The 12,042-nt window shown below is 41.4% G+C and overlaps 1 protein-coding gene across 9 annotated transcripts in view; it reads left to right on the top strand.

The window, feature by feature from the left end:
* SELL (selectin L) overlaps positions 1 to 12,042 on the top strand; it is a 470,693-nt gene that overhangs the window by 421,795 nt on the left and 36,856 nt on the right. For all 9 annotated transcript variants that reach the window (XM_075182749.1, XM_075182751.1, XM_075182754.1 and 6 more), the window contains one exon: positions 6,327 to 6,455. In XM_075182749.1, the coding sequence (XP_075038850.1) occupies positions 6,327 to 6,455 (129 nt within the window). The remainder of the gene's footprint in view (positions 1 to 6,326; positions 6,456 to 12,042) is intronic.

The raw sequence follows: 12,042 nt of genomic DNA on the forward strand, positions 1-12,042 counted from the left end.
CTCCTTTATCAAGTTCCTTCAGGTATCAGTGAGATAAGATGCTGGTTAACCAGGAGATCAGTAATCAAGACACAGACATGCCAATGTCAAGATAGAACTGAGCTCTGCTCATTTATTAGTGGGCTACATTTATACATGAAAAAGCATTTGATCTGGTTATAGGATAGAAACACATGATTGATATTTTCCTGAGTAAATATAAATCTTCTGACAAAGCTAGTTAGTTCTCTTCATGTCACTTTTATGGGTTCTTCTTATCAACTTTTGCTGGTGCCAGTACTTCAAATGTCATCATTCATTATCCCATGTCCTAGGCCTTCATCCAGGATCTTTGAGATAGTTCAAGGCTGGAGCTGGTGATCATGCTGAATGTATTTTTAAGGCAAATACCAACATTTTTAACTCCTTCACATATCATTATTACCATTATTGCTGAGCACCCTAGAGATCCTTTGACACAAGTAAATCCAAAACTACACAGAAGACTGAACAACAGGAGAAACATAGGTACTCACACAGGCCAGAATTAGATGGAAAAGGTCCAGGGCCAAGCAGAGAAAACTGTTATACACAATGTTCTTTTTGTTGTCTATACTCTTACAAACAAGAGTAAACCACACTTTAATATCCTTCTTGAAAATAGTAACTTCCAAAAATTGAATAGCATTTTTGTTTATTTATTAAGTGAGCCTAACTAGATTATTTAGAGAACTTAATGTCGGCTACCGCTCCCGCTGACCCGCAGCAGGCTCCTTGATCTCACTTACCTGTCTTCCCTGCCTCTCCTGGACAGATGCCGCGATCTTCTCTCCGGCGCCATCTTGCCGCTTCTGCGTATGCGCAGACCCGGCGACTGTCAGTTCATTCATTAATTTATTTCAATTGCTCCCTGCGGACCAATCAGCTGCCCTCACTGATTATTTAAAGCTCCTCCTACACTCCGAGGGTGCCAGATGTTCAAGTTTTGTTTCCTGATCAGACTTGCACTCGCTTGCTCCTGTTCTATTACCTGCAGATCATCGCTGACCACACCAATGTTGCAGAGCATCCCTATCTGCTAAATCCACAGCTCTCTGGACTAGACATGGGCCGGCTCGGTTCCCTGACAACCGAAGCCGCTTGTACTTCCGGAATCCGAGTTCCTAGCCGAGTCCCACCTGTTCGGATTCCAAAACGAGGCAAAACTTCATTGTGACGTTGTCGAATCTTGTGATTTTTTAGACTGAATAAATAGCAGCTACCACAGCGATACAGCGCTATTTGAGAGATGGAGAAAGAAGGGTTAGTTCGCAGGAATTGAGTAGGAAGAGAGTAGTAGGAGGCATTTTTTCTAATTTACACTACCAGTGTTTGGGGTGTCAGATATTCCCCTCTTCTAAAAAAGCTATTTTCTGGTGTTGAAATTGTAATATACCAGTTCTATATATTTCTGAATTTGCACTACAAGTGTTTGGGGTGTAAGATATTCCCATCTTTGAAAAAAAACTATTTTCTGGTGTTGAAATTATAATATACCAGCACTATATATTTCTGAATTTGCACTACAAGTGTTTGGGGTGACAGATATTCCACTCTTCTAAAGAAGCTATTTTCTAGTGTTGAAATTGTAATATTCCAGCACTATATATTTCTTAATTTCCACTACAAGTGTTTGGGGTGTCAGATATTCCCCTTTTTGAAAAAAGCTATTTTCTGGTTTTTAAATTTTAATATACCAGCACTATATATTTCTGAGTTTGAACTGCAAGTTTTCGGGGTGTCAGATATTCCCCTATTTGAAAAAAGCTATTTTTTGTGTTGAAATTATAATATACCAGCACTATATATTTCTGAATTTGCACTACAAGTGTCTGGGGTGTCAGATGTTCCCCTCTTCTAAAAAAGCTACATTCTGGTGTTGAAATTATAATATACCAGCACTATATATTTCTGAATTTGCACTACAAGTGTTTGGGGTGTCACATATTCCCCTCTTTGAAAACAGCTATTTTCTGATGTTGAAATTGTAATATACCAGCACTATATATTTCTGATCTTGCACTACAAGTGTTTGGGGTGTCAGATGTTCCCCTCTTTGAAAAAAGCTATTTTCTGGTGTTGAAATTGTAATATACCAGCACTATATATTTCTGAATTTGAACTACAAGTGTTTGGGGTGTCAGATTTTCCCCTCTTTGAAAAAAGTTATTTTCTGGTGTTGAAATTATAATATACCAGCACTATATATTTCTGAATTTTCACTACAAGTGTTCGGGGTATCGATATTCCCCTCTTTAAAAAAAAGCTATTTTCTGGTCTTGAAATTATACTATACCAGCACTATATATTTCTGAATTTGCACTACAAGTGTTTGGGGTGTCACATATTCCCCTATTCTAAAGAAGCTATTTTCTGGTGTTGAAATTCTAATATTCCAGCACTAAATACTTCTGAATTTGCACTACAAGTGTTTGGGGTGTCAGATTTTCCCCTCTTTGAAAAAAGCTATTTTCTGGTGTTGAAATTGTAATATACCAGCACTATATATTTCTGAATTTGCATTACAAGTGCTTGGGGTGTCGATATTCCCCTCTTTGAAAAAAGCTATTTTCTGGTCTTGAAATTATAATATACCAGCACTATATATTTCTGAATTTGCACTACAAGCGTTTGGGTTGACAGATATTCCTCTCTTTGAAAACAGCTATTTTCTGGTGTTGAAATTGTAATATACCAGCACTATATATTTATGAATTTGCACTACACGTGTTTGGGGTGTCAGATATTCCCCTCTTTTAAAAAAGCTATTTTCTAGTGATGAAATTGTAATATACCAGCACTATATATTTCTGAACTTGCACTACAAGTGTTTGGGGTGTCAGATGTTCCCCTCTTTGAAAAAAGCTATTTTCTGGTCTTGCAATTATAATATACCAGCCCTATATATGTATGAATTTGCACTACAAGTGTTTGGGGTGTCACATATTCCCCTCTTTGAAAAAAGATATTTTCTGGTCTTGAAACATTATAATATACCAGCACTATGTATTTTGAATTTGCACTACAAGTGTTTAGGGTGTCAGATATACTCCTCTTTGAAAAAGCTATTTTCTAGTGTTAAAATTATAATATACTAGCACTATATATTTATGAATTTGCACTACAAGTGTTTTGGGTCTCATTAAAATGGGTTCACAGCAGTCCACATATGAGCAGGATCAGTAAGCAGCTGCTGCCACCATTCCTGATGGTAGTCTTCCCTGTACGTCTGTAATTGAGGAAAAGTTAACTGCCGATAAAAAAAATAATTGCCATTCTACACATGCAGTGGCAAAGAAAGAATGAGACCTGCACCTTTCTCTTAGTGCGAGATCTAAAAATGTTACGGAGTCTTCTTCTTGTAAGGTCACTCGTTACCAAGCAAGACCAAGTAATTCGGACTCCAAAAGTGGTGCACAACTACTGTTATGTGTGAATGCTGAGCTGCAAGAAAACAGTAAGGCATTAGAGGAAAATGTATGCTCGGGTTCAGAAATGACACCAATCTCTGAGGTGAGTCCATGCACGAGTAGTATGTGTAATCGTGACCATTCATTCTGATAGTGTACCCATATAGAAGGGCCCTTTCAGCATTTCTGCTGATGTGTGCCTGAACAGCCCAAGTGTAGCCGGTGATACACCTATTGAGGATGCCACTTTGGAATTAGAAGAGGATAAGGGGGAGATTTGTGTAGCCGACGAGGGCGCTTATGAGGATGAGGATGTTGATGAGGATGAGGTTCTTTGTGTAAGTCCTGCACCAGTGGCAGCAGTTATGGCACGTGACAAGAAGAAGCCCATTGTCATGCCTGGGCATAAGACCAAAAAAGCCACTTCTTATGTGTGGAATTATTTCTACCCAGATCCTGACAACAGTTGTATAGCCAATTGTAGTATATGTCAAGCCACAGTCATTCGCGGGAGGGACCTTAACCATCTTGGAACCTCATCCATGTTACGCCATTTGACGCAAGTTCATGGCAAGGTGTTGGGAATCACCAACAGGCATACAGCTGATGATTTGTTTTGAAACCTATGGAATGTCATTAATACATGGCTTATACCACTTGGACTCTCCCCAGGATATTTTATTTCAGATAACGCCAACAGTATTGTGCGAGCATTACAGCTTGGTGAATTCCATCACATTCCCTGTTTTGCTCACACAATAAACTTGGTGGTGCAGAGCTTCTTGAGAAATAACCATGAGGTGCAGGAGATGCTTTCAGTGACCCGTAAAATTACGGAACATTTCAGGCATTCTGCCACAGCATGTAGGAGATTACAGCAGCTCCAAGAACAATTTAATGTGCCCTGCCACCAACTTAAGCAAGAGGTGTTAACAAGGTGGAATTCCACCCTGTACATGCTTCAGAGGATGGTGGAACAGCGCAAAGCCATATAAGCGTATTGCACAAGCCATGACATTGGGAAAGGAGGGGGAAGGTATTTCATTCTTGCACAGTGGGGAATCCTTTCTGTGCTGTGCAAGGTGCTGAAACCATTTGAAATTGTGACGTGTGAAGTGAGTGCAGACTCTGCTAGCTTGAGCTAAGTCATTCCCTTAATTCGACTATTGGAAAAGCAGCTTGACAAATTGAAGAAGGAGATGAAAGAAAGCAATTCCGTAAAGTATGTTGGCCTTGTAGATCAATTACTTAATTCGCTTCGCAATGATCCAAGAATTATTAAAATCTTGAAGTTGGATCAGTATCTTTTGGCAACTGTGCTTGATCCGAGGTTTAAGACCTACATCGATTCTATGCTTCCAAAGGACCGAGATCAAAACAGTAGCAAGGAGCTACTGTTCAGCAAGTTGTCTGCTGAACTGGGTCTTGGCTTGACAATGTCTCCTCCTTCAGTTTCTCAGGCAACTGCTGCTCGGAAAAAATTGCACTTTCCAAAGAGAAGCAGGGATTACACAGGTGGCAGACACAACAGTTTGACATCTGGGGGTAAATGTATGAACCTCCGGATTCTTCAACTCCGGAGAGTTCAGCGTCTTCAGCGCTTAAATTTAAAGCGGCGCTGCCTTGTAAAGGGAGACTTCCCTTTAGAAATTAGTGTTATTAACTGTTCCTGTTTCCTGTACCCTGGTTCTAACCTGGGTCTTGCTTGTTGCCTTACGTGAGGGCCGTGACCTGCAGTTAGGGAACCGAAAAGTCCAAACTCCCTTGCAGATGTCCCTGGCGAATACCTGCCTTTCTGTTAGACTCCGCGCCTCTAAGTGGGCAGTACCAACATGGGTAGTCTGCAAGGGGACTCCTCAGATGTCTCATTGTCACACTTAAGTTACTGAATACTGTATAATTATCTCTCCGTATCCAACCAAATAAAAATGTAATCGATCTTTTGAATATAATATGATGACTTGCCAGCTTAAATAAATATTTCTGCTTGTAAATATTTATATACATATTAGAAAACATTGGTGCTCTTTTAGATCATACATCTGAACTGGTCAAATGGAGGTAAAATGGTTTCCCAAACTGTTACACTTCATTCTCTAAAATTGCTCTTAAAAGTATCAAAAGCATCATGTTCAACCTGCAAAAGCTTTCTCACTGCTTGGATTCCTTCTTCATGTGGAATACAAGTATATAGCTATTAACTAACATCAAGTGTAACCAAATAGTATCAGAGTCTACGTTGATAACAGAATGGAATGCTTCTAGCTAAAAAAAAAGGGGTATCATTTAGATAAGTAAAAGTTTATTGAATAACAAAAGTTAAAAAAATAATTAAGAAAATGTGAAGGTTATTATTGATTAACTGAGCTATGAATTTTTAACTCCAATGATTGAAACTTTAGACAGTCCTTTATAATTCATGGAATCTTAAAGTTGTTGTAAAATCTCATTCATCTATGCCTCATAATCTGTTATGACAATGGCTTGACCCTTAACAGCTGGACTTACACAATTGTATTGACATCAAATAAAGTTGTATCTCCTGGAAAGATAGATTATGTTGTATCTTACATTGTAATATAATATGTTGATTCACTGTCTGTTGAATGTGTTAATAAAAACATTATAACATTGTGGAACAAAGATATTGCAGGATCTAAAGATTTCAGTATTCCATTGTATGTCTCAATTAGCAAAATGCTCTTTTAACCTAAGTTGTCTAGAAAATTGTAAGTTCTATTAAATACAAATATATACTGAGCATGAAAGGAAAACATATATTTTAGTTAGTTTTTTTATTAAGTGTTTATAAAAGTATTTCAAAAAGTGTTTCAATTACAACCTAACATTGGTTATTATTGCCTACCCATTAAATATTTGTTTTGTTTATTTCTTTAGCCCAGATGAGTTTCCTGTTTCATCAGATGGACCATAGAAAAACTGTATTTATTGTTGGTGTGGTGACTGCTGCAAGTGCATTAACCCTAGGATTATCTTTGTGGTTGATTGGCAGGCGACTTAAAAAAGGTAATTACCGAACTGTTTTCAAAACTATATAAAATGTATCAAATCTCAGAACAAGAACTTCTGGGATTTGAGGTGCAGTGATTAAAAGAAGAATGATAAATTAATCAATTAAATGATTTATCCAGATGAGCACAATTAACCTACCAGTATGTTTTTGGAGTGTGGGAGGAAACCGGAGCACCCGAAGGAAACCCACGCAAACACGGGGAAAACATACAAACTCCTCACAGATAAGGCCATGGTCGGGAATTGAACTCATGACCCCAGTGCTGTAAGGCAGAAGTGCTAAGTGCTACGCCACCGCACTGCCCCAACATATAGTACATAAAAAGTACCACAATACAATAAATTAATTAAAATATAATACTGATAATTATGAAAATTATAATAAAATACATAAATTATTTAAACAACTCTGATACCTGATACCTATGTACCTATGATACCTATGTAGGGCCCTTTTGCATTTTTAGGTGCAGTAAAATATAGTGATTTTGGGATCTCCATCAAATTTAGGCATAATAGGAATGCTTAAGTGAGATGGTGGGTGTTTGAGTAGAAGCTTGCAGAGGCCCCTGACTGCCCAGGGTATTCTGTAGGGTATCCAGCTGACAAGAAAGTTCTTGAAATAATTGCATGAGTAATTGCTCCTGATTTAGCTTTTTGCTTCTTAACTCTACCAACAAGGTATTGTAGGAGGTCACAAAGGGGTGGTTACCCACAGAATCCAAAGCCAGACTATATTGTCGAAGTTAGCATGGAATCTAGTTTGAATTCTCTATTGCCTGCCAAAGTTGGCACTGGCGGGAACTTATTTTCTACAAGTTAACCCATGCATGATACTCATGCATTCTAGTCAAATCAAGCTACTTAAGGTCTTAAAAAGGTTCTTGTTGTCAGACGCCGTCCCCGCTGATCTCCTGTCAGACGGGGAACGGACGTCTGACCTCCCGGCGGCAGCTTCCGGCTTCCCCTGTGTTTTCGGGCGCATGCGCCCTGCCCCCCGCTCCGTTGCTAGGCAACGGGATGCCGCTGCCTTCTCTAATCACCGCCTCCTCCTCTCTGCCAATCAGTGCATCATGACCATTATTTAAACCTGTCTCTGGCGCCATTAGGGTGCCAGAGTAACAGGTTCACCACCAGTGTTCCTGGCTTCCTTATTCTTCATACTCCTGAGTATCCTGCTTCCTGATTACCTGTTGTGACCCCGGCTTGGCGACCATTCTACTCTTCTGTGTGACCCATTCTGTACTGTGACTTCGGCTTGGCGACTATTCCTTTGGATTACCCTCTGTACCTGATATTCCTGATTGCTGTGACCCGGAACCGTCTGACCTTTCTACACTACACTGGTGACTGGCTAATAGGACCGCGACCTGCGTGCCCTGTGCAGCAAAGTCCAAACCTCCTTGCGGTGGTCCCTGGTGAACACCAGGGGCACGTTAGACTCCGCGCCTGTTAGACCAGTTGCGCTAATACCGGTTAGTGTTTACTCCTCTCCAGTATCCCTAGGCCTACGGCCTGACAGTTTACTCTGGCCATGACTGACGGTACCGGAGAACCATCAGCCCGAGATCTCCTCATCCATTTAGGAGTACGGGTAGAACAGCAAGAGGCCAACCAAGTGCAACTCCTACAGTGTATACAAGGGGTGATTTCTCGCCTGGATTCCCTGAGCATCCCTCAGGCAGTGGCTCCAGCCTCAGCCCCTGTTTCTGCTCCTGCTCCAGCCTCTGTGCCTCCTACCGGAGCTGTTGCCGCCTCTAGAACTCTACGGATTCCTACCCCGGAGAAATATGACGGTAATCCCAAAAGATGCCGTGGATTTTTGAATCAGTGTTCCATCCAATTCGAATTAACACCGGAGAATTTCTCATCCGAGAGAGCTAAGGTGGCCTATATTATTTTTCTTTTGACGGGACAAGCCCTAGCCTGGGCCTCCCCACTTTGGGAGCGGAGAGATGGATCTCTCCTCCATTCTGACACCTTTATGGAGAACTTTCGAAAGGTATTTGATGAGCGCGGCTGAGTGTCTTCGGCTGCATCTAGTCTGCTAGCTCTTCGTCAAGGCTCCCTTACAGCAGGTCAATACGCTGTTCAGTTCCGTACATTAGCCTCAGAATTAAGATGGAATAATGAGGCTCTAACGGCTACCTATTGGCAAGGTCTGTCTGATCCTATCAAGGACACTCTGGCTTCCCAAGATCTTCCGTCCAAGCTTGACGATTTGGTCTCTCTGTCTATCAAAGTAGACATTCGCCATCAAGAGCGTTCTACGGAGAAGATCCAGGGTCGCCGTACTGTTCGCCTGGCTCCCCGTTTCCAATCTCCAGTTCTTCCAGCCGAAGAGCCGATGCAAATTGGACGCTCTCGTTTTTCTCGGGATGAAAGGGAACGCAGGATTAAGAACCGTTTGTGTCTATACTGTGGAGAATCCGGACATCTGTTGTATTTTTGTCCAAAGAAGCCGGAAAACTCCACCACCTAGGCAACACCAGGGAGGTTGTTCTAGGTTTCTGTCTCCATTCTCCCTCTCCTTCAAAAGATAACAGTTTTCTGATGCCTATCACCCTCAAGTTTTCGGATATTTCCCTAAAATGTTCTGCATTTGTGGATTCCGGATCTGCAGGGAACTTCATCTCCGCCACTCTGGTGTCCAAGCTTCATATACCCTGCTCTCCGTTGCCGCAACCATTGGTTCTTACTGCAGTTGACGGTAACCGTGTCAGCAACGGTTCCATCACCTACACCACCACACCAGTCCAGTTGCAGGTAGGGGTTCTTCACCAAGAGTGTATTCAGTTCCTGGTCATTCCGCAGTCTGTTAACTCCATCATCTTAGGGCTACCATGGCTCTGAAAACATTCACCACAATTCGATTGGGTTCACGCTCAAGTAACCTCCTGGGGTTCTTCATGTTTCGACCAATGTCTCTTGAGAGTACTTCCTCCTAACCACCTTCCTTGTCTCTCTCTGGACTCCCAGGTCAAACTACCAGAGCCGTACTTAGACTTCATTGATGTTTTCAGCAAGACTGCTGCAGAAAGTCTTCTGCCACATCGGGCATGGGATTGTCCCATTGAACTTATTCCCGGCAAAACCATTCCCAAGGGTAGAGTCTATCCACTGGCTCTTACCGAGACGAAGGCAATGTCCTTATATATCTCAGACAACCTCAGAAAGTTCAACTCGCCCGCAGGAGCTGGATTCTTTTTCGTAAAGAAGAAAGTCGGTTCATTAAGACCTTGCATAGACTACCGCCGTCTTAATGCCAGCGTATTGTCGCAAACAAATAACGATTGTCGAACCTCGATTTGTGTTTCCAACGCACAAAGATTTATTCGCAAAAAGTAGTATAATATATTCAAATGAAGTGATAATAAGTACTGCCGTTACTTATCGCAGGCGCTCTGGATCCAGTGTACAGTCATTCAATCCTGAAGTCTGGGGACAAGATGTCTGAACACTAGATGTGAAGCTGCTGCTTATATGCACACAAGTAAACAGTAATACAATGGAGATGGTATAGCTTGCTTCTATTGGTCCAGGTTTCAGGAAGGTCCAAGGGGTTGTCAATCATTGGCTAGTTCATCCTAAAGAATCCAAAGGAGGGGGTCATCTCTCCAGGGGGTATGCTCTGCTGTTCCCGCCAAGATTCCTTAGTCTTAAGTAGTTCATAATTCCCTATCATTCATAACTTGCGTATGCACTCTGCGATTCCTTCGCAGAGTGAACCGATCAGTAGCAAATGTTAAGAGGTTTATTATGATACCACACATGATATGATTCCTTCAACCTGTTCCGTGTATTTCACTAATATGCATGTAACTCTAGTATAACATATAAATACTACTATATTTCGACATAACTGACTATGTGTTGCAACTACCATTAATGTGTACTATTTTATAAGTATGCATGTTTGTGCGAATGTATGGTAAAAGACTAATTACTGTTGCTGCCACGTGTAGTGGATGCGTACGTCCTTTCACGCCGTAGCGTGCGCTTGTACGACCTAGCGTACCGTACGCATCTTTTCAGACAAAGACAACCAAGTTTGTTCGACTTTAATTGAAATGACTTTATCCAATTTGCTGACTTCGACAGCTCCACCCTTTGATAGTGTAACAAACAATCATCCAATCACCGTTTCAAGTTCAGGATTATACAATACTTCTTCATAGACTATAATCTCGGTATCTGGTACCACCCTTTCAGTCTCTTTCTCAGTGTTACTCCTAGGAGACCATTTTCCACATTTCAACACAGTAGGATCACATTTGACACATAAACCAATCGCTAAGATGACACCCAGTATAAGGAGAAGGAGCTTACCTACACTAGCAACCATTTCCTGTACCCACTCCCCCAGACCGGAGAACCATTTCACAGGGTTCAACCACGAGAACCAACCTGCCACCTTTTCCCCGACCTCATATAACAAAGAATTATGGTTCTTTCAAAATTCCCATTTCAGTTGCAAAATTTCATCCATCTTCCGGTCTATAACCTCTTTCGGGTCATCTGTATTATTGGTGATGTACGTGCAACATTTGACACCGAACTGGGTGGCCAGTGTCGCACAGTACCCACCAGTAATAGAGGTGAGATAATTTAGTACCAGTCTATGTTGCACCAACTCCTTCTTGTACGCTTGTAGCTCCCTTCCAGTATACCTGAAAGTTTCATCATACATCTCGGTGATATTATCTATTAATTTAGCTAAGTCTTGGATATATTTAAAGTTTAATGTTCCCCGAGCGGTCCTGGTGAGGTCTAGAGCAACCATAACTTGAAAACCAGCAGTTTCATTAATCAATTTTGTAGCTATGGGTTCCTCACTAGGAATCATATTTCTCTTGCCACGGTGTTCATACTGTGTGTGTATGTATGGTGTGGATGTAGTCTTGTGAATACCAACCATTTCTTCATGAATAATAGTCATGATTTCAGGAACCAGTTTAGCTAAGAAGCAGAAACCCTTGGAACTCGGAGTCACCCAGGAATAAGCTTTCCTTCCACAAACAAAATACACATCATCAGGGAGAACATAAGGAACAGTATGCCCATTAATTATATCACACAGAGTTTTGATAAAACTACCCATGCCCAGTGTCTTCATTTGCTCGAGACACGTGTCCGCATGGATGACATTTTTACAATTATCTATAGAGACTTTTCCAATGGATAACTTCTTATGTTTGGTTATACGCCCTAGTTTGTGACTTCCATCAACATTCCTGCCTATTGGTGACCTTGTGAGTCTCCCTCTAAAATGAGTGTGGCGAGCCATTGTCTGATCTGATGGGTCAGCTTCCCAATTCTCCAGACGTTTTGCATGAGAGATATTTAGACACAGCAAAGATCAGTCTATGGAGTATTGTTGAAGCGTCAGACTAGGGGACCTAGTGTTATTGTACCTCCCATCTATGGGCCTCCCACCCCTCAATTCGAGTACTTCGGATATGTTTAGAGGGAATGGCACTAGTCCTATATTATGCTGCCTTTGCGGCAAGTGAGAGCACACCCAACACTCGGTTTGGTTTAGCACCTTACCCACCAGGGAGTGATAATCCTCCAAAGGATG

This window comes from Mixophyes fleayi, chromosome 8 (assembly GCF_038048845.1).
Source record: "Mixophyes fleayi isolate aMixFle1 chromosome 8, aMixFle1.hap1, whole genome shotgun sequence".
In the NCBI taxonomy this organism is placed as follows: Eukaryota; Metazoa; Chordata; class Amphibia; order Anura; family Limnodynastidae; genus Mixophyes; species Mixophyes fleayi.